The 19,610-nt window shown below is 41.0% G+C and overlaps 1 protein-coding gene across 1 annotated transcript; it reads left to right on the forward strand.

The window, feature by feature from the left end:
* The first annotated feature begins 2,947 nt into the window (after window positions 1-2,947).
* Window positions 2,948-19,610, forward strand: enpp6 (ectonucleotide pyrophosphatase/phosphodiesterase 6). The gene is made up of 9 exons (XM_072663551.1): window positions 2,948-3,086; window positions 7,201-7,624; window positions 13,796-13,975; window positions 14,082-14,193; window positions 14,700-14,841; window positions 14,954-15,133; window positions 15,669-15,806; window positions 17,254-17,377; window positions 18,785-19,610. Exons 2-9 carry the CDS (start codon window positions 7,387-7,389, stop codon window positions 18,994-18,996), a joined length of 1,326 nt encoding a protein of 441 aa, XP_072519652.1. The 5' UTR covers window positions 2,948-3,086; window positions 7,201-7,386; the 3' UTR covers window positions 18,997-19,610.

A 19,610-nucleotide genomic window follows, 5' to 3' on the forward strand; every position in this document is an offset into this window, starting at 1 on the left:
TATGGCCTTCTTTCACTGCAAAAACCACTAAAGACAATCTCAGTGAGGAACTGCAGAAAACCAGACGGGTGGCAAGAACTTTCCCACGTCGCCTGTGTATGCCTGTGGCTCTGTATGGAAGTGTGTGTTCACCTGTGTGAATGTGTCTCTACGCGCATTCATAGGCTCCTTTAATCCTGTGGATAACTGAATATCTAATCTATGATATCATGCGATGTAAAGAAATGATCTCCTGACAATAAATGTTAAACACTGCTTGTTTCAGACGAACCGGCTCTGACTTAAAGTAGCTGCGACAGCCAAAATGGAAAGCACATATTAGCACTGTCTGATGCAATAAGGTACTTTACCATCATACCCCCCTTTTGGCTCAATGCAGGACATTTTCTGAATATGCTCAGTCATCCTGAAAATAGGAGGATATATGGGAGTTAAATCATACTGAAAGCAGAGGCTGATTCAGTACCATGTGCAGCTGTTGCCTCATCATATGGTGGTGTATTGCTCTTACTCAAAAACCTTGACCCTGTTTACAACTCGTCACTTCATGGTTCTAGTATCTAGACTGTATCCTGATCAGATTTTAGCCACATGCATTTACACTCAGTAGCCAAATCTTGTGTCTTCGGTTAGTCAGACTGAAATCTGATTGCTGTATGGGACGGAATATGCAAATTCGCTCATTGTGCATAAAATTTTGTTTGTTAAATGTGTCTGACAAATGACAGATGCACTGTTTACACTGCTATGAATGGCTCAAATGCGTCTCAGACCACCTCCTGAAGTGGTTTGAGTGATCGGATTTGGGTCTGATTTAAACGGGTCTTGGCTGCGTTTACACTTGCATTTGTATGGGCTTGGCTTTATCCTTTTGTCATCCTGATACTCTAGAGGGATGAAGTGACCAGGTATAAATAAAGTCCTAGTATCTCCAAAATATGAAGTATCCCCTGCAATGAAAATCATTGGATAAAGATTGTATTCCAGGCACTTTTTGAAGCCTTTCTATTGGTCCGTTTATCATAAAACTTGGACAACAATGTAAAGAATGGCTGCCAATTGAAGATACAAGGTTGTTGTGTGTCAGTGATACTAAGATGGCACTCCATGAAACCTTTGTCTTTTTTGTTTTACATATTTAAAAATCTGGATGTTTAATCTTCACTTGAACAAGGCCATGAGATGGAGGTGAAATGACTAAACTATTAAAACTGAAGAAATGTCTTTAAAATAATCTGTAAAATGGAATTAATAGAAATGTCTTTTTCTTGTGAGGAAAAGTTAGGACACCCCCACATTTATAACTGCTTGAAATGCCTGGAAGGCCTAGAATCAGGTGCAGCACATCAGCTGTAGAGGTGTTTTCTGGCTAACTTTAGTCCTGCACAGTCTGACACCTCCCATGCAAATTGACCTTCTGCAATCTCTTTCTGATGGTAGATGCTTTACTGCTGACATCAACTGTGGCATGACCTACCTGATCATTGGAGACTTCCTCATGCGTCTTGGAACGTCTGATTTCTGATTGCTCTGAGATCTGTTATAAATCTCTTCCGACACTCACCTGCATCTACAGCCTCAGACAGCTCTTTGGATCTCGCCATGGTAAAAACACGAGAGCAAACCAAACTACATGTTTAAATAATCCTCTCTGATGATGCTCTAATCATCTGCACTTGATTCTAATTTTAGGCATTAATGAAGTAGCAATAAATGTGGGCGTGTCCTAAGTATAACTTCACCAGACAATTGCATTTCAAACTTTAAAATGAGGCTATAGGCAGTCTGTCCTTTGCCATACTGTAACTGAACTCTAGAGGTAGAGATAGTGAGAGATTGACACCATGCTTCACCGCAGGCCCTGGCCCCCACCTGTGTGAAATGGAAAGAACTATGCCAGCACTCTCTGAGGAGACTGGCCCAGCAGCCCTGATGAAAATGGGTGAGGCATGCAATAACAGTCTAAACGGTCTCTGCTGAATCTGTTCATTGTTCATGTGACTGGTATGCATTTAAGCTTGCCGTCTTTTTAGCCTTTGAGACCCCTCGAACACGGTTTCGCACCTCAAGAGAAGAGAAACTGACCAGCAGCTTGTGCTTCTGATGTTGTTGCACAGTTCACTTCACAGATCACAGCTTGTTTTAACATAATGACTAAAAATGATATAAAACCTTCCAGTGGCTTTGAGCCATGCAAAACCCTGTATCTCCATTTTTATGGTTTCTCAATTATTGACATAATGTGAATCTGGCAGTTGTTTTTTACATTGTGTCAGGGTTTCATAATGAATGGGCCAATAGAAATGCTCCAAAATGACCTGGAACACATGGTTTTTACATTGACTTCCATTGAAAGTTAAGCAGGATTTTTGCTTCTCCTATAAAGTCACGTTTCTGGAATTAAACGCTTCTGGGAAGACGTTGTGACTGCATTCGGACACAACAGCATGAGTGAGGTCAGCTGTTGGTACAGTTTTTTTTGCTGATCAGTACTGGATCACCAGTGCCACTGGAACCATTGCTCTAGTAGTCCGCAGACCTGGGTCCCACCGCTCCACAGACCACTAGTAGATGCTTAGGTATGATTGGACTTGATGACCTTAGATGACATTGGGCTGAAGCTCCATTTCTGACACCATTTCAAAGCTCATCCACCTTTTTTTTTACAGTAATGACAACTGCTCTGAAAGACTGTGGAAACATACTCCATATTATATATGTGTGTATATATCTGTGTTTATCTTATGTCCCATCATTTGTGCGAAATCATACGGGATGACATTGCTGTTAATTGTACACAGGCCTCCATTGCTTTACACTGTCGTTCTGTGTCTGTGTATAAGGATGTCAGTATAAGTGGCTGCTGCTGTTTGTAACATGATCTGTCTTGTGTGTGTGTGTGTGTGTGTGTGTGTGTGTGTGTGTGTGTAGGCAGAAAGGAAAGGAGTGGCCTCCCTGCCTTTTGGTTTCGGTTGCTGTTCTCAGGCTGTGAATCCACCCACTCCAACACTCCAACCAACCCCCCCTCCACCCTAATGGCACCTGGGTCGCCATGGCAACAGCAGAGATAAGTAATTACTCAACCTGTAAGTAAACACAAAGGTCATTATGAAAGTTTGAATCTTTCTTCCTGTCTCTCACTTTCTTTCTCCCTCCCACCCTCCCTCTCTCTCTCTCTCTCTCTCTCTGTCTTTCTGTTTACTATTTCTCTCTGCCTATTGGCCAAAGTACAAGCTGTTTATGATGTGAGAACAAACATGACTTACTAAGACCATAAATCAGCCCATAACGACAATGCGTACAGCACAATGCAACCTGTACGACTTGATGTGGTTCCTGATGTGTAGTGCTGGTGCTAATGTGAAAGTGGTCTTGAATATAGTTGGATATCCGCTAATAAAAAGCCTCTCCCTGTGTTGTGACCCGGGACACTGCCAGTGATTTTGAGCCTCATGGAAAGACAGTACACTGGGCCCCAACATCTCTCTCCATAATTCTGCCAAAATACTCAGTGAACACATTTTTTTAGGCCCCTGTCAGTCAAAGGCCCTTAGCATCATCGTAACCTTTCTCCCCCACACGGCCCTCCTTGGTTGTGACGTCTTTAGTTAATGTGTAAAGGTTGCAGAACTTATTCGAATCCAGTCCATCAAGTGGATGGAAGAGTGTTGTGTCGTCACTGGTGCTGCTTTCCCCCCTACACTTGGTGGATTGCACAGCCTAGTGGTAGAACCGGGAAAGTGTTGAGTCACTGCGGAAAAGATTCAGATTTCTCATTTCTAGGGAGGACCCTGTGTGCCGTGGGTGATAACCCTTTGACCTCTTGGCTTATTATTCGGTTATAAATGATAAAAGTACTGCTGTAAAATGATGTGGTCACTACTACCCAGTATTCAGTGATATTTGCTGTTAATGTTAGGTACAAGCTGAAGTTGGGAGCTACACACAAACTCTTAGGCATTAAGCAGTTAATGGAACCATATAATGTAGCCAAGAGCTCCATTCCAGTAACAGGATTCCGCGGCTGTGGTAATAAAGTTCGTCTGTTGTATTCTAGAGCCACGTGTGACAGTGTGTGCACGGTTTCGCACCTCAAGAGAAGAGAAACTGACCAGCAGCTTGTGCTTCTGCAGATGTTGTTGCACAGTTCACTTCACAGATCACAGCTTGTTTTAACATAATGACTAAAATTTATATAAAACCTTCCAGTGGCTTTGAGCCATGCAAAGTCCTGTATCTCCATTTTTATGGTTTCTCAATTATTGACATAATGTGAATGTGGCAGTTGTTTTTTACATTGTGTCAGGGTTTCATAATGAATGGGCCAATAGAAATGCTCCAAAATGACCTGGAACACATGGTTTTTACATTGACTTCCATTGAAAGTTAAGCAGGATTTTTACTTCTCCTATAAAGTCACGTTTCTGGAATTAAACGCTTCTGGGAAGACGTTGTGACTGCATTCGGACACAACAGCATGAGTGAGGTCAGCTGTTGGTACAGTTTTTTTTGCTGATCAGTACTGGATCACCAGTGCCACTGGAACCATTGCTCTAGTAGTCCGCAGACCTGGGTCCCACCGCTCCACAGACCACTAGTAGATGCTTAGGTATGATTGGATTTGATGACCTTAGATGACATTGGGCTGAAGCTCCATTTCTGACACCATTTCAAAGCTGTTGAGTCACTGCGGAGAACATTCAGATTTCTCATTTCTAGGGAGGACCCTGTGTGCCGTGGGTGATAACCCTTTGACCTCTTGGCTTATTATTCGGTTATAAATGATAAAAGTACTGCTGTAAAATGATGTGGTCACTACTACCCAGTATTCAGTGATATTTGCTGTTAATGTTAGGTACACGCTGAAGTTGGGAGCTACACACAAACTCTTAGGCATTAAGCAGTTAATGGAACCATATAATGTAGCCAAGAGCTCCATTCCAGTAACAGGATTCCGCGGCTGTGGTAATAAAGTTCGTCTGTTGTATTCTAGAGCCACATGTGTGACAGCCGTGAGCTTGTGCATGCCAAATCCCCCCTATTAAAAAAATGACCAGCTGTTCTGACTGCACATGCAATAGTGTGTGCCCTTGCTAGAATGCAAAAGTAAAAAATATATGGCTGTAAAATGTGAGGATTTGATTGCATTTAGCGACAAGAGCACTAGGTCAAGATGTTGGATGATCATCACCCCACCTCATCTCCAACTCCCCAACTCATCCCAGGGGTATTGGGTGGAGCACTGGATCATTCCCACAGAACTTCACTGCTCCACACCTCAATGCTAGGGGGCTTTATACCCCTGTAGCCCATGCCTGGCATTAGGCTTGGTGCCAGTAGGCTTATGTTCATCTGCTCCAGAATGTTTCTCTACAGGAACCAGCTGTGTCTGTATGTGTGTGTGTGTGCATTTGAACATCTGTGTCAGCGATGGGTGCAACTTAGTAGTAGGTGCAAGTAGTAGTACTTTTTTTTAGAAAGGGGTGTCCACAAACATTTAGACATGTAGTGTAAATTGATGTGAGACAGACAGATAGAATAGAATTAGACACAGCAGTGCATTGGAATTCAACCAATATGTGACAGTGAACAGGGCAGTGAGAACACACACACACGCAGTGGGCAGCCACCTCTGCACCCACAAAGCAGTTGGGGTCAGGTGCCTTGCCTCAAGGACAGCCGTGAATGTTCAGGGAGGAGAAAGCACTGGACCTTCACTCCCCAAATAATCAAAACGCCAACTTTCTGGACCCAAGCCTGCTTCTCTAACCTTTAGGCCACTGTCCGGCTGGCTGGCTGGCTGGCTGGCTGGCTGGACAGAAAAACAGTATGATGTTATGCAATGTCAAAAATATATGCAAAAAACAAAAAGGTAAGGTAAAAGGTATGTGTGCAAAAGAGACCTAGGTAAGAAACAAACATGCACATTCTTTTTACCTCACATACACCCTCAAATGCAATCAAATCCTCACAGCAGTGTTCCAAAACTAGTAGACCGTGTTCCCTGGACCATAGAGACAGTTACTCCAACAAAAGCATGTCTTGGTCCCGAGACAGCTTCTACCCTCAGGCCATCAGACTTCTGAACAGCCGGCAGTACAATGTATCTGGACTCGGTCCAGTCTGTCACAAAGCTATCTCACCGCCACCGTCTCATCACACAGGATATCTTATCACACCTCCACCCCATACACACACGCACTCTGCACTCTGCACTCTGCACTTACCTCCTTACTGGAACTGTGCCCAACAGCTCAGGCAAACTGCACACTACAATTAAACTTACAAGTTATCCAGTGTCTGTATGTAAACTGTAATGTAAACATCTCTATATTTAACAGATCATATATTAAACCTGAACAGTGTACTTTAAACAGTGTGCATAAACAGCTATATTTTGTATATATATATTTGTGTTTCTACTACTTACACCTATGTAGTTGTGATGTGTTCAATCAGCCTAATTTGATTTGATTTGATTTGAGCAGGTGTCCAGCCAAAGCAACCTGATTTTACAGCTATAGTTTTTATTTTATTTTTATTTATTTTATTTTTTTTTGCATTTAAAGAAAAAAAATGGTTATAATTATATACAAGACAGATTGGCTGGATTGGCTTATCCGTGCCATAAAAAAATTAAAAAAGTGAGTAAACGAATAAATGAATGAATTCATTAATTAATTAACATATGAATAATTCATTCATTTGTTAATTTGTTCATTCATCTGTTATAAAATGCATTAATTGATCTATCCATACATTTATTTATCTGGTAAATTATTCATTCATTCATTCATTCACTTAACCATTCATTAATTCATATGTTAATTTCATTGATTAATTAACAAATTAATAATTCAATAGACAAATGAATAAATGAATGAATGAATGAAGGAATTAATAATTTTATGGATGGATGAATGGATAGATGAATTAATAATTTAACATATGAATTAATTAACTAATTAATTTATAAATAACGGATAAATGAATGAATTTATAATTTAACAGATTGATGAATGATGAATGAATGGATAAATGATAAGTTAAACAGAATAATGAATGAATAAATTACTAATAAACTCTAAATAATAAACTAAATAAATAAAGTTTATTAATAAATAATAAACTCTCTCTCTCTCTCTCTCTCTCTCTCTCTCTCTCTCTCTCTCTCTCTTTATTACCGAGTTTACGCCACAGACTTTGATCATCACTCCTGATTGGTGGACGGGTCTCAGGCTCGTTCTCGGTTCTGCTTGCTGCTGCAGCAGCTCCTCTCTGCTGACCCCTCCCCTCCCACGCGGTCACCCCCCGCCCCCCCAGGCTGCACCGCGTGCTTTCGTTGCTCTCTCCATCAGTCCGCTACATGGACGTGGTCTAGACACCATGACGGGAACCTCGCGCGCACTCACCTTCGTCATCGTCCTCCTCGCGCTCGTGGGGTGTTGCGAGGCCCGCCGAAAACTTTTAGTGTTCCTCATCGACGGCTTCCGTTATGATTACATACAGGACCTGCAGAGCCTGTCCGGCTTCAGAGAGATCGTGGAGAACGGCGTGAAGGTGGATTACATGACGCCGGACTTCCCGAGCCTGTCCTATCCCAACTATTACTCCCTGATGACAGGTGAGCCACAGCTCATGCAGGCCTACGCTGTGTGCACGCGCGTGTGTAGTTTTCTTACAAATACATATACTGTAAATACTGCACTGTGCAAAGGTTTGTGGCACCTAAGCCTATTTAAAACGGATTATCCTGGCAAAAAAAAATAAAAAAAAGTAAAATAGTGTGTTGTGGTATTATGTCAGATGGCCAGATTTCTAGTCTGGACGCCCCCAGCCAACACATGGATTAGTGGAATTCCATCACCTGGCACACTGGATGAAACTTCACTGACTATTGTAGTGATTGACCAGGTGTTGAATGAACTACAAGCCATGCTGGTAAATAGTTAACTGAAGTTACATGCTACATGGACAAGAGTAAAACAGTTGTTATAAGAGTAGTCATAGGTGTCTCCCTCACTAGTCTCCTTCTTGCACCGTCACTCAGTTCGTGAGGACAGCCTGCTCTAGCCTGCAGAGTTACACATGCAAGTTTTTTGTTTTTGTTTTTGTAGCCATTCTCTGACTTCTGACCTCTTCAATAACATTTCTCAGAGTTGTGCGGGATGTTCATTTGTAGTCAGGAATACTGATTAACCAGTGACCGTGATTAACCAGTGGCCAGACCTTCCAGACAGGCGTCGTTGTTCTACCTGAGGCACTACAAGTGCCTCAGTCTCATGAGACACATTCACTGCACCAATTGTGAGGCTACTAGCATTGAACTGTCTGGATCCCTGTTGAAGTAGATCAGTTACTTTAAAGTAACCACATACTTTACATGATACATTAAATTAATTAATTAAAGATTTTTTGTCAATTTTTTTTTATTTTGCAAAAAAAGGCTAATTCTATCTTGACCATCAAAGCAATAAAAGGGAGAAAACATCCAAGTATAAACCAGAAACCAGACCAGAAACCGGCCATGGGGTGTGTTGGGGACTCCCCGATATGTGAGGGCAGTAGGGCTACTGAGACAGAAGTCTCCGAAATGTTTAACGGGAGGAATACTTTAGAACCCCTGCTGCAGCAGATCAGTCCGATTGCCCATATTAACCCCTGTCCACCATCAAAAGCACCTACAGTGGACACAGAAGGATCTGGACTTATCTGGACTGGTGGTTGGTGTGGGGCACCGGTACCTGCCAGTGAGTTACCATACCATGTGAGAGATGTGTTGTTTTCTTTTACATCACTCAGATGTAATGTACAGTGTTTACTTATGAAATATCAGATACACTATATGGACAAAAGTATTGGGACACCTGCTTAATTCAATGTTTATTTCTGAAATCAAGAAAAAAAAAGAGTTTATCCTGATTTTGTTGGAGTAACTGTCTCTACTGTCCAGAAGGCTTTGAGTTGCTCCACTGCTCAATGCTGGGGGGCTTTATTCCCCATCTACCTCATGCCTGACATTGACTTATTCTATTAGCAATACTTCCCTACAAGGATTAGACAAGCTCTGTCAGAAATGGGTGCAACTTAAAGAAGCTGAGTGCATTTGTTAAAAGGGGTGTCTATAAACATTTGGACATAGTGTCTATGTTAAAGAATCTGATTCTAATGTCTTGTGTATGATACCACAGGACACCTTTAAAGGTATTGTAGAGTGAGCTGTTTGGGTGGCACACCAATGATCATCGCCAGTGTGTGTGAATGAAGGTATGCCTGCTATGGTCTCTTGTAATAACTTCCATGTGCCAACTGGTTTAGCCACCAAGTGCCAACATTTGATCAGCACCCCAATCACTAATATAGCACGTGTGAAGAACCTGTTTTAAAGGCTAAGGAACCTCCACATGCAGGCTGATGCATAGGTTTCAGCAAATTACACATTCTGTTGATTATCCAAAGCACAGTCTCAAGGATCTACCTGTCTGCAGAGTTAAGCTCCAACCCTAATCTAACACACCTGATTCAGCTAATGAAGGCCTTCAAGGGCATCAGACTATTAAAGCCAGGTGTGTTGGACTTAAAACTTTACAGACATTTAAATCTAGCCTAAATCTACCAGGAATTTATAATGAGGGTAAAGGTTTGCTCTAGTGTTAAGCAACACCATCTGATTGTTGAGGTTCAGAGAGTTCAAAGGCAGTTAAACATTCATACCATTAAGACAAAGCACATCCTTTAGTGGCATGTGGATGAGTGATGGTTGAATGGTGCCATTGATTACAAGAGCCTGGCACAGCGCATGGTTTTAGCCCTTATCCAGCCACACAAGGACTCTCCACAGTGATAACAGCTATGCATCCTATCACCTCTTCCACTTTCACTGTGGCAGTTATTTTGCTTACAGTCTGAGAGGCTGCTCTGAAGACTGGACTTTAAAATATGTTTGAGGACACTTGGAAACTCACTCCTAGGAGATGTCTTGGTATATCACGCTCCCTTTCCGGGGGAGTGAAATGCTAGAATTAGGCATATTCTTCTTCTAAAAGAAAAAAAAGGCCCAACTCCAAATGCTTTTTCTCTATAGTGAGTTCCTCTTTCATTTGTGTTTCTCTTTTATCAGTCCCAAGGTCATAGACGGAGCCTGTTCATGATTAGCTTTGTCACTGCTGTATTTGTAGTGGAAATGGGGATGTTTGAAGCAAGTCATTTCCAAGGTTTTTAAGTCATTTCCGAGTGTTTCTGAGTACAAAAGAAAGCCTGAGTAGACTGATAAATCACTGTGCTGATCAGTTATTTATCTTAGTGTTACTGAACTGTACTAAAGCCTGAGTAGACTGATAAATCACTGTGCTGATCAGTTATTTATCTTAGTGTTACTGAACTGTACTAAAGCATGAGTAGACTGATAAATCACTGTGCTGATCAGTTATTTATCTTAGTGTTATTGAGCTCTACTAAAGCCTGAGTAGACTGATAAATCACTGTGCTGATCAGTTATTTATCTTAATGTTATTGAGCTCTACTAAAGCCTGAGTAGACTGATAAATCACTGTGCTGATCAGTTATTTATCTTAGTGTTATTGAGCTCTACTAAAGCCTGAGTAGACTGATAAATCACTGTGCTGATCAGTTATTTATCTCAGTGTTACTGAACTGTACTAAAGCATGAGTAGACTGATAAATCACTGTGCTGATCAGTTATTTATCTTAGTGTTATTGAGCTCTACTAAAGCCTGAGTAGACTGATAAATCACTGTGCTGATCAGTTATTTATCTCAGTGTTACTGAACTGTACTAAAGCCTGAGTAGACTGATAAATCACTGTGCTGATCAGTTATTTATCTCAGTGTTACTGTACTCTACTAAAGCCTGAGTAGACTGATAAATCACTGCTGATCAGTTATTTATCTCAGTGTTACTGGACTCTACTAAAGCCTGAGTAGACTGATAAATCACTGCTGATCAGTTATTTATCTCAGTGTTACTGGACTCTACTAAAGCCTGAGTAGACTGATAAATCACTATGCTTGCCTCACTCTTACTGAGCTGTGATTAACTGAGCTGTTTCTTTTAAGCAAATCTGTTCAGTTCTATTTCATTGCTATTTTAGCTTGTTGCTACTCACTCACTCTCTCTCTCTCTCTCTCTCTCTCTCTCTCTCTCTCTCTCTATGCCCATCAGTGGAACAAAGAGCAACACTAAGCCCCAACACACCCACTTTAAAGTCCAGCCTCTCCCAATCTGCTGCTCTGTAGGGACGATTTGCTGATGGTAGTTGTTTTGCTTGGACTCATGCATTCGCCCCCCTGTCCCCACAATGCCTGGCCAGGGTCAGGAGGGAGTCTGCCCTGACAGTTGGACTCAGGCATTAGCAAAGAAACGGAACAATGAAGACAAAGCCCAGCCAACATGAGGGACGTCTGTTGGTCCCACCAACCCCTAAACCAGACTGCGTTTAGGCGAAGTAGCTGAGAACTTTTCTAAATACGCCACGACTTTACCTGAGTATAGACGGGAGACACTGTCAAGTCAAGACACTGAACAAGACATGTTGCCTTACTTAATAAGACAATACTCGTGTGGCTGTAATATTTCATGACAGCTGATTTAAATGGTTATAGACATGTTTTTATATGATACCTATACATTTCTAGGATTTAAAATTTTCTTTAAAAGTATTCTAAGGGAGTGACATGAAAGATTCTGTGCCCATAAATTGCCTTGCTTTAACCAAAACAGTTTTTTTCTTATGGACACCATAGGGTTCTGTTTGGTGCCGTTATGTATTGTTATTTTTGAAGGCCTTTGGTAAAGGCAGTGATTGGCGGTTGGTGTGGCGCAACAGATAAAACCACTAGCTACCAGAGAGCTTTTACACCATGTGGGAGACCAGGGTTCGATTCCCAGTCTGGGTGACTGTGTGCTGCGCTACACCAATAAGTCCCTGGGCGAGACTCCTAACACTACACTGACCCACCTCTGTAATACGAGTAACCATGTAAGTCGCTCTGGATAAGCTAAATGCCGGAAATGTAAATGATTCGATATAGAACCATGACAACTCAGTGGACCATTAGAATACATAAATAGGTCTTTGTCTGGTTAGGTAGTTCTTACACAGGACTTTTTTTCCTCTCTTATACAAGGAAGGCCATTTGTAGATGGTTCTTTATCGAAGAATCAAGAAAATAGGAAGTGGTTGGACAGGTGTGGTTAAATGTTTACACTCTTCATGGGCATTTCATGGCAGTTCTGGGCTTTTAATGATTTTATGTAACTGCTAAATTGCTGGGCACAATGCACAAGTTAAAATTTTCGGAGGGTGTTCTAAAATCAACAAAGGGTCCAAATTATACATACAAGATCAGAAATACACACTAGCCCACTAAAAAGTTTATTTCAGTTCCAAAAGGTCTTTTAAGGCCTCTTAATGGCATCCAAAAAGAAACCCCTGCTCAAGAAACAACACTCAATGCTCGACTAAAGTTTGCAGCTGAACCACATGGACAATGAAAAAAAAAACTGGAGGAAAGTTTTATGGTCAGATGACACAGATAATGACTTCTTTGGACACAGTGACCTGAGGTATGTTTGGAGGTGTAAACTTGGGGCACTCAATCCCAAGAACACCGTAGCAGTTGTTAAGCATGGTGGTGGTACTGTTGTGCGGCCAGCAGATGGAATGAGGAGTATGGAGGACTATTTCAGAATTCTTTAGCATAATCTTAAATTATCAGCTAAACAGACGAAACGTGGACACAAGTGGGTGACTTCCCAATGAAATTACCTTCCCAAATCTTGACCTCAGCCTAGCTTATGCATGGACTGTACTTACAAATTGGTCTATGACCGAAAGACAAGTATTCAACTGAACTAAACTGTCTATCAAGATGAATGTATAAATATCCACCAGAATTCTGCTAGAACATATGTGGTATATGTGTATTTTTGCCCCCCCCTAAAAATAACAAACAAAGAAACCTTTTTTAATATAAATATGGATATTTTATACTTATTGCACCCCAGATGATGAAATGATCAGTTCAAGTAAATATCAAATTTTTTTCTATGCTCTTTACCTGTTAGAAAAAAATATGGGACTGAATCTTGCAAAACCATTTCTTCTAGAGTGGATGTGTTGCTTTTTACTGTGGTACACATGAGATCGCCTAAATGCTTTTTCTTGCTATTTATTGTCTAAATATACAGCAGTCAGTTATCAGATAGCAGTCAGTTATTAAGATATGTACTGTAAGGCCTTGTGCGGTGGATTATGTAATTTTATGAATATCACATAAAATGATCATTTGTTTTTAGATTCTTGTTAATGATACCCATGTTGGTCTCTAGCCAAACACTTTTATACTAACTTTAACTTATAGTTATACTTTTATATTTATACTTTACTGTCCTTGAATGTTTAATAAATAAAATAAAATAAATACGTCTATTGTTAATGTCTGAAATGAGTTCCTTTTTAATTACAGCACTTCACTTTAGATGAGTGAATCTAACAACGCAGTGTGTGCTGTTTCTCCTCTCCTTCCAATATCTGATCCAGCATTTTCCACTGATGTTTTATTTTGTGTACTGTTTTCATCCTTGCCAACTTTGTAATTACATTGTTCTGCCTTATAGAAATTCTTAGTATATAGGCTATGGTCCACACAATAACCTGATTCAGTGAAATGATTAGTGTCTAAATTAAATGGAAGACGATCAGTGTCGCCGTCTTACCCCAATACATATTGCTTTGTTGCTCTTTACTTACCCTTAGTTGTCCTTTGTGCTGCAGGTCGCAATTGTGAAGTGCACCAGATAATTGGGAATTACATGTGGGATAAGGACTCAATGAAAGAGTTCCTGATTGGAACAAATCCAGACAGTCGCTTGCCCCTGTGGTGGGATGGCTCAGAACCTCTCTGGGTAACTATGCAGAATCTGGGCAGGAATGTCTACATGTACTACTGGCCAGGTTAGTAAAGTGTATGTATATGTGTGATATTTGCTGCATATATGCTCTCATGTCTCATATGTCTTATTATTTTACCTTTATTAAAATATATATCTATTCTGGGCAGGGTGTGAAGTGGAGATTTTAGGTGTCCGGGCCACATTCTGTGAGGAATATGTTTATAATCCCTCAGAGAAGAACCTGACTGATTCCATTGAGAATGCTCTCAACATGCTCAAGTAAGTGTTACACAACCAGTTGGCACCATGCCTAATGCCAGGCATTGGCTAGAGGGGTATAACACCCTTCAGCATTGAGCTGTGGAACAGGGGAACTGTGTTCTCGGGAATGATTTTGCTCCCTCTAATAGTTTTGGGATTGAGTTGGGGAGTTAGGGATGAGGTGGGGTTGTGATCATCCAATATTCTGACCTCACTAACGCTCTTGTCACTGATTGCAATCAAGTCCTCACAGCAATGCCCCAAAATCTAGTATGAAGCCTTTCCTGGACAGTAGAGACAGTTACTCCATATAAGCAGAAAAAACTCTTTTTTTTATTATCCTTGATCTTGGAAGAAACAATAAATGAGCAGATGTCCCAATACTTTTGTCCATATAGTGTATTTGTTCATTCAGAGTATTTTTGAATCAAGAATTGTAAGGAAATTTCCTGAAGAACAGTAACTGGATTCAATTGTTACGAGGTCAGAAGTTTACATTTCTCTTATGTCCGTCACTTGATAAGGAGCAGCAAGGCAGACATGGCGGCTATTTACTATGAGAAAATTGATGTGGAGGGACACCACTATGGTCCTGGGTCGCAGCAGGTACAGAGGGCTGTTCGCGCACTGGATGTAGCAGTCCAGACCCTAAACCACAAAATCAAGGTCTGTACACACTTACTTTCTTCATTTCTCCAAGTGTACCTATACACATGACCGTGATACCATACTGCCGTCATCCATAAGTACCAGCGTACTTATAATCGTTGTATTCCAGGAGAAGAACATGCAGGATGAGCTGAACGTCATCATGTTCTCTGACCATGGGATGACTGATATCAAATGGATGGAAAAGGTCATTGAACTGGAGACTTACATAAACATGTCCCATATTATAAAGATGATGGACAGAGGGCCAGTCGTCAATTTGTGGCCCAAGGAGGCTAGATTTGAAGAGGTGGGTTCACTATAATACTCATGTATACAGCAAGCAGATAACGTAGGAGTGGCCTGCGTACTTTGTCTTCTTTGGGATCTACTCAGACTTTGTTCTAAGCTTGTTAGAGTTTTATGTCCGGTCATGGCAGTTAAGTGTGCATTCTCTGAAATGTGCAGTACCAAAGGTTACTGTAGAGACACAGCACTATTTCTCAATGGAGAACCCAAAGACCCAAAGTAACTAAAAGACTTAACTTTATACAGGCAAAAGTAAAATAAGAAGATCTTACCTTTCCTATAGGTGATTCATTTAACACTCTCTAAAGCTTTTCTAAATGCTCTAAATGTGCTACGGTGATCAATACTGGCAAAAGAGTAGATTGTATACGTCCCAAAAGTTCATTTATTCTGAAATCAAAGGTGTTAAATTCCCCTTCCCCTTCTTCTACCACCCTTTTGGTAAGGTGTTTTTGGACTCAAGGTTTAGAATAAGACTCACTTGTTTAAATAAGTTACTTTTATTTATTTCTTTTATTTATTTATTATTAATTCAGGTATACAGAGCCCTGCAAGCAGCCGAAAACATGAACGTGTATCAAACACATGAAATCCCAGAGCGCTATCACTACAAAGGCGGAAGATTTATCTCACCACTGACGCTAGTTGCTGACCCTGGATGGTTTATCACTGAGGTTGGTGTCTCTCTGCAATACCTAATAAAGTAGGAAAAGGCCCTTATGTATTATCCAGAGCGACTTACACGTGCTTAAGTGCTTTGCTGTTTACTAAGGTAAAAATATCCTTAGCTAGTTTGTATAGACTAGGATCCAAAGATACCACAAAGTTTAGATACTACTAAACACAGTCAAAGTCAACATGGAGACCATGTACAACCCTGTTATTTTGCCTCTAAATGAAACATGCTAATTTGATGTATTCAGTCTTTTATGTTGAGCTTGTGAAAAAAAACTACAGGCTCTTCTTTTACTGTCTGGTTTACGGCACTGTGATGGCTCACAGAAGCTGCCTAGTATAGTGTAGTTTTAACACTAAGAGTCTAAGGGGGTGATGTTGCTGTTCTCTTGTTGTGTCCCCTTTGAGCTTCTCTTCGGTGGACACTGGCACAGGAAAAACAGTGGCCATGATGTCTGGCTAGCATAGCAGCCCGCATTCCCATAACTAACAGAGTCTAGAGGTAATGAGCTGCTCTCTAGTATCAACCAGACAAGACACGACAACCATATTCACCAGTAGTGTTGGACACAGATGAAATTGGGCCTCCACTCTTAACCCATTCGTGCAGTGAACACACACATACATACACACTAGTGATCAAACACACACATATTCTCCTGAAGTCGCCGTTGTGCTTTACTGTTTTGCCAGCTTTGTCGTGGGCTTTTGCTAGTGGGCTGGGTGTATGTAATTTGTGTAAATGTAATTAATTAAATAATAATTAATGACTGAACCCAGGAAGATTCAGTGTAAGGTCTGATTCATTAGATCTCTATGCTCTTGATCCTCCTAGGGCTGGTTTAAAAGCAGGATTAGGGTAAAAGCTAGACTAAAAAGAACTTTCGGTGTTGAATCACCACTGACACAGCACAGTAGTCCAAGGCTAAGATTCAGTTAAAAGGTCCTTGAACTTATAGTTTACACCAACCTTGACATTCACTTTAGCGCACTCTTTTATTCTCCTATTCTCAGCACAGGATACTTGTCTGATCCCCTAGAGCTCATCTGATATCCAAAAATGCCAGTCATCTCCATATGCAGCACAGCGCTCCTCTTTCATCGCTGCGGCCTCCCAGTGCCCCTGCCGAATAGGCCACTTCTTAGCATTCCTATTGTGCCATTCAGTCATTATTCAGTCGTGCATGTAACAGCCCTACTTTGCCCAAAAACAATAGTCCTCTTCTGGATCCTTTGAGCCAAGACCTGGCAAAGTACGAGAAGCCTTGCACTTTGTGCGTCATCAAGCTCTGAACACAAATAAAACAACATTCCATAGTCATCAGGACCTCCGTCTGGGAAAGGTGGCATGTATGTCAGGGAGTGAGCCAGAGATGAATGCTAGCAAAGCAGATTCGTTGAGGAAGGCCAAACTTATCTCTCTCCTCTCACCCATTCTGCTTGCAGAGCAAAGCCAAGCTGCCCTTCTGGGACAACGGCACCGGAGTGGCGGATGCCTGGCAGCATGGTTGGCATGGCTACGACAATGAATATGTGGACATGAGAGGCTTCTTTCTGGCTCAGGGACCAGGTAAACCCCATGTATAGTGTTATGTCGGCACAGTATACACTTAATGGGCATTGTATTAGAAACCCTTTCATTGCTGGTATACCCTTAGAGGCTCTAGTCCATCTGTTGATGCATAATCCATCATCAGGGGTCAGTTTCTGAACACTGAATTGGCCTTTGAAACTGGCCTATGTTGAATTGAACTTACTGGGGGTGTGTATAAATCTTTGCTCTCCAAAGAAAAATATGTATCTCTAAAACAGCACCTTTACAAGAACTTCCAAAACAATTTGGAGCTTTTCTATTGGTCCATTCATCCAGGCTTATTTACACAGGGTACAGGACAGCGACAGGGTTCAAAGGATGGAGAAAACTAAAAAAGGACAAAATGGAGGCAGCAGCGAAATGCTTGGTGTGCATCAAGGCTACAGTAGATTTTTTTTTTATATTTTGTTTGTTTAGGTGTGTTCAACAAAATATGTATATAATATAATAGATTGCACCTGACTAATTGTGCAAAGACACCAGAGCAGTACCATTAATATGTATCATATTAATAATAGTATAATATAGTATAATAATATTGTATACAGTACATACTATACAGCTGTGGTTAGAAGTTTACTCATAATGGACATGAATGGCATGGCAATATTGGGCTTTTAATGATTTTGAATTTTTTCTGGGGCAGAATGAGTTACAACACACAATTAATTAAAAAAAAAAAGTGTACATGTAAACGATCATGATGCTACCACCACCATGCTTAACAGTTGTAACAGCTTTACAGTGGTCCTGGGGTTGAATGTCTCACTTTTTTCCTCCTCAAATCATACCTCTGGTCATTACGGCCAAACAACTCAATCATTTAACCGTAGAATTTTCCTCCAGAAGGCTTTTCTTTGTCTGTGTGGCTGGCTGCTGGTTTTTGTCTGTCTTTTGGCCTCCCAGCCACAAGAAAAAATGGCTTTGGTCACTGTGAACAGAGTTTTTCTAAAATGCTAGCCAGGGTGGAGAGTTTTCAGTGTTGTTGTGTGGACGGGAAAACAAAGCCTTATGAAACTTGGCTAAATTTGGCTGAACCTCCTTACTACTAGATAATGAACTACATAACTCATAAACCTATAGCAAGCTATACTTTTTAATATAAGCTATACTTTTTTCAAGACCATCTTTTCAATTTCAAACTAAGAGGCTTTATAGATGTTGGAAATGCATGTATTTACTGACCACAGTGGACCTAATGCATCCTAATCAACATGTACTTCATGACATTCATACGATAAATGCTCTGTTATTCAGACAGCCAGTCACCAGTCTAAATTCTGGCATTTAATGACATGGATTATAAAATTCTGAAGCCCACATTTAACCAGGATTGTGTGTGTGCACCGCATCTGATCTGCTTATCTACTCTCTGTCATTTAGACTTCAAGAAGAATTTCCAAGCGGGACCAATCAGAGCGGTGGATGTTTATAACATAATGTGTAGAACTCTGGGCATTGAGCCCCTTCCCAACAACGGCTCCTGGTCCAGAGTGGAATTCATGCTGACAGGCTCTGCTGGCGCTATGCAGCCTGCGCTGCTTTATAGCTGTGTGCTGGCAATACTGACGCTGCTGCTGTCCTCTCGGATCTAGAACCCCTCTAGAACTCCCTCTTTCAGCCTTTCATTTGTGCTGTTCATGGACCACATCGAACTGGAGAATGCTGAGATACAAAGACCTACAGGGACATCACGCAAGAAATATGGAATCATTTGAAAATGAGGTTGTTTATATGATTCAGTACAGTGTGTCAGTGGAGACAGGCCTGTGTAGAGCAGTAATTCCTTTTTCCTCAGGAGCAAATGTAGCCAGTAGCCTTTTTGCAGCTAGAATGGGCCGAGGTGGAAATAAGAGGGCTTTAATGTAGATAAAGGATGATCCCACTGTTTGCACCTTTGCAAGAAACTGAAACATGACTCGAGGCCAAAGAGATTGCTTATCATTTTGACAGAACAAGCTTTCATTGTCAGTTTTAGACTCTATTTAGACATTATTTAGAGACTCTACCAGTCTACTCTTGCACAGTGTCTGTTTCTGTTTGAATGCCCGAGAAATAAGAAAGGATACTTTGGTCTTTCATTTTCCATCTATGAAATCCCGACGATCCACGTCTGTGTTGTTGTGAATGTAAAGGTATGCGTTGATTGTTTTGATTTTTCATGGAAGATCTCTCTTCTCATCATTGTTTCTTTGTAAGATTATCTGTC

The sequence above is a fragment of the Salminus brasiliensis genome, chromosome 19 (assembly GCF_030463535.1).
Source record: "Salminus brasiliensis chromosome 19, fSalBra1.hap2, whole genome shotgun sequence".
NCBI classification, from domain to species: Eukaryota; Metazoa; Chordata; class Actinopteri; order Characiformes; family Bryconidae; genus Salminus; species Salminus brasiliensis.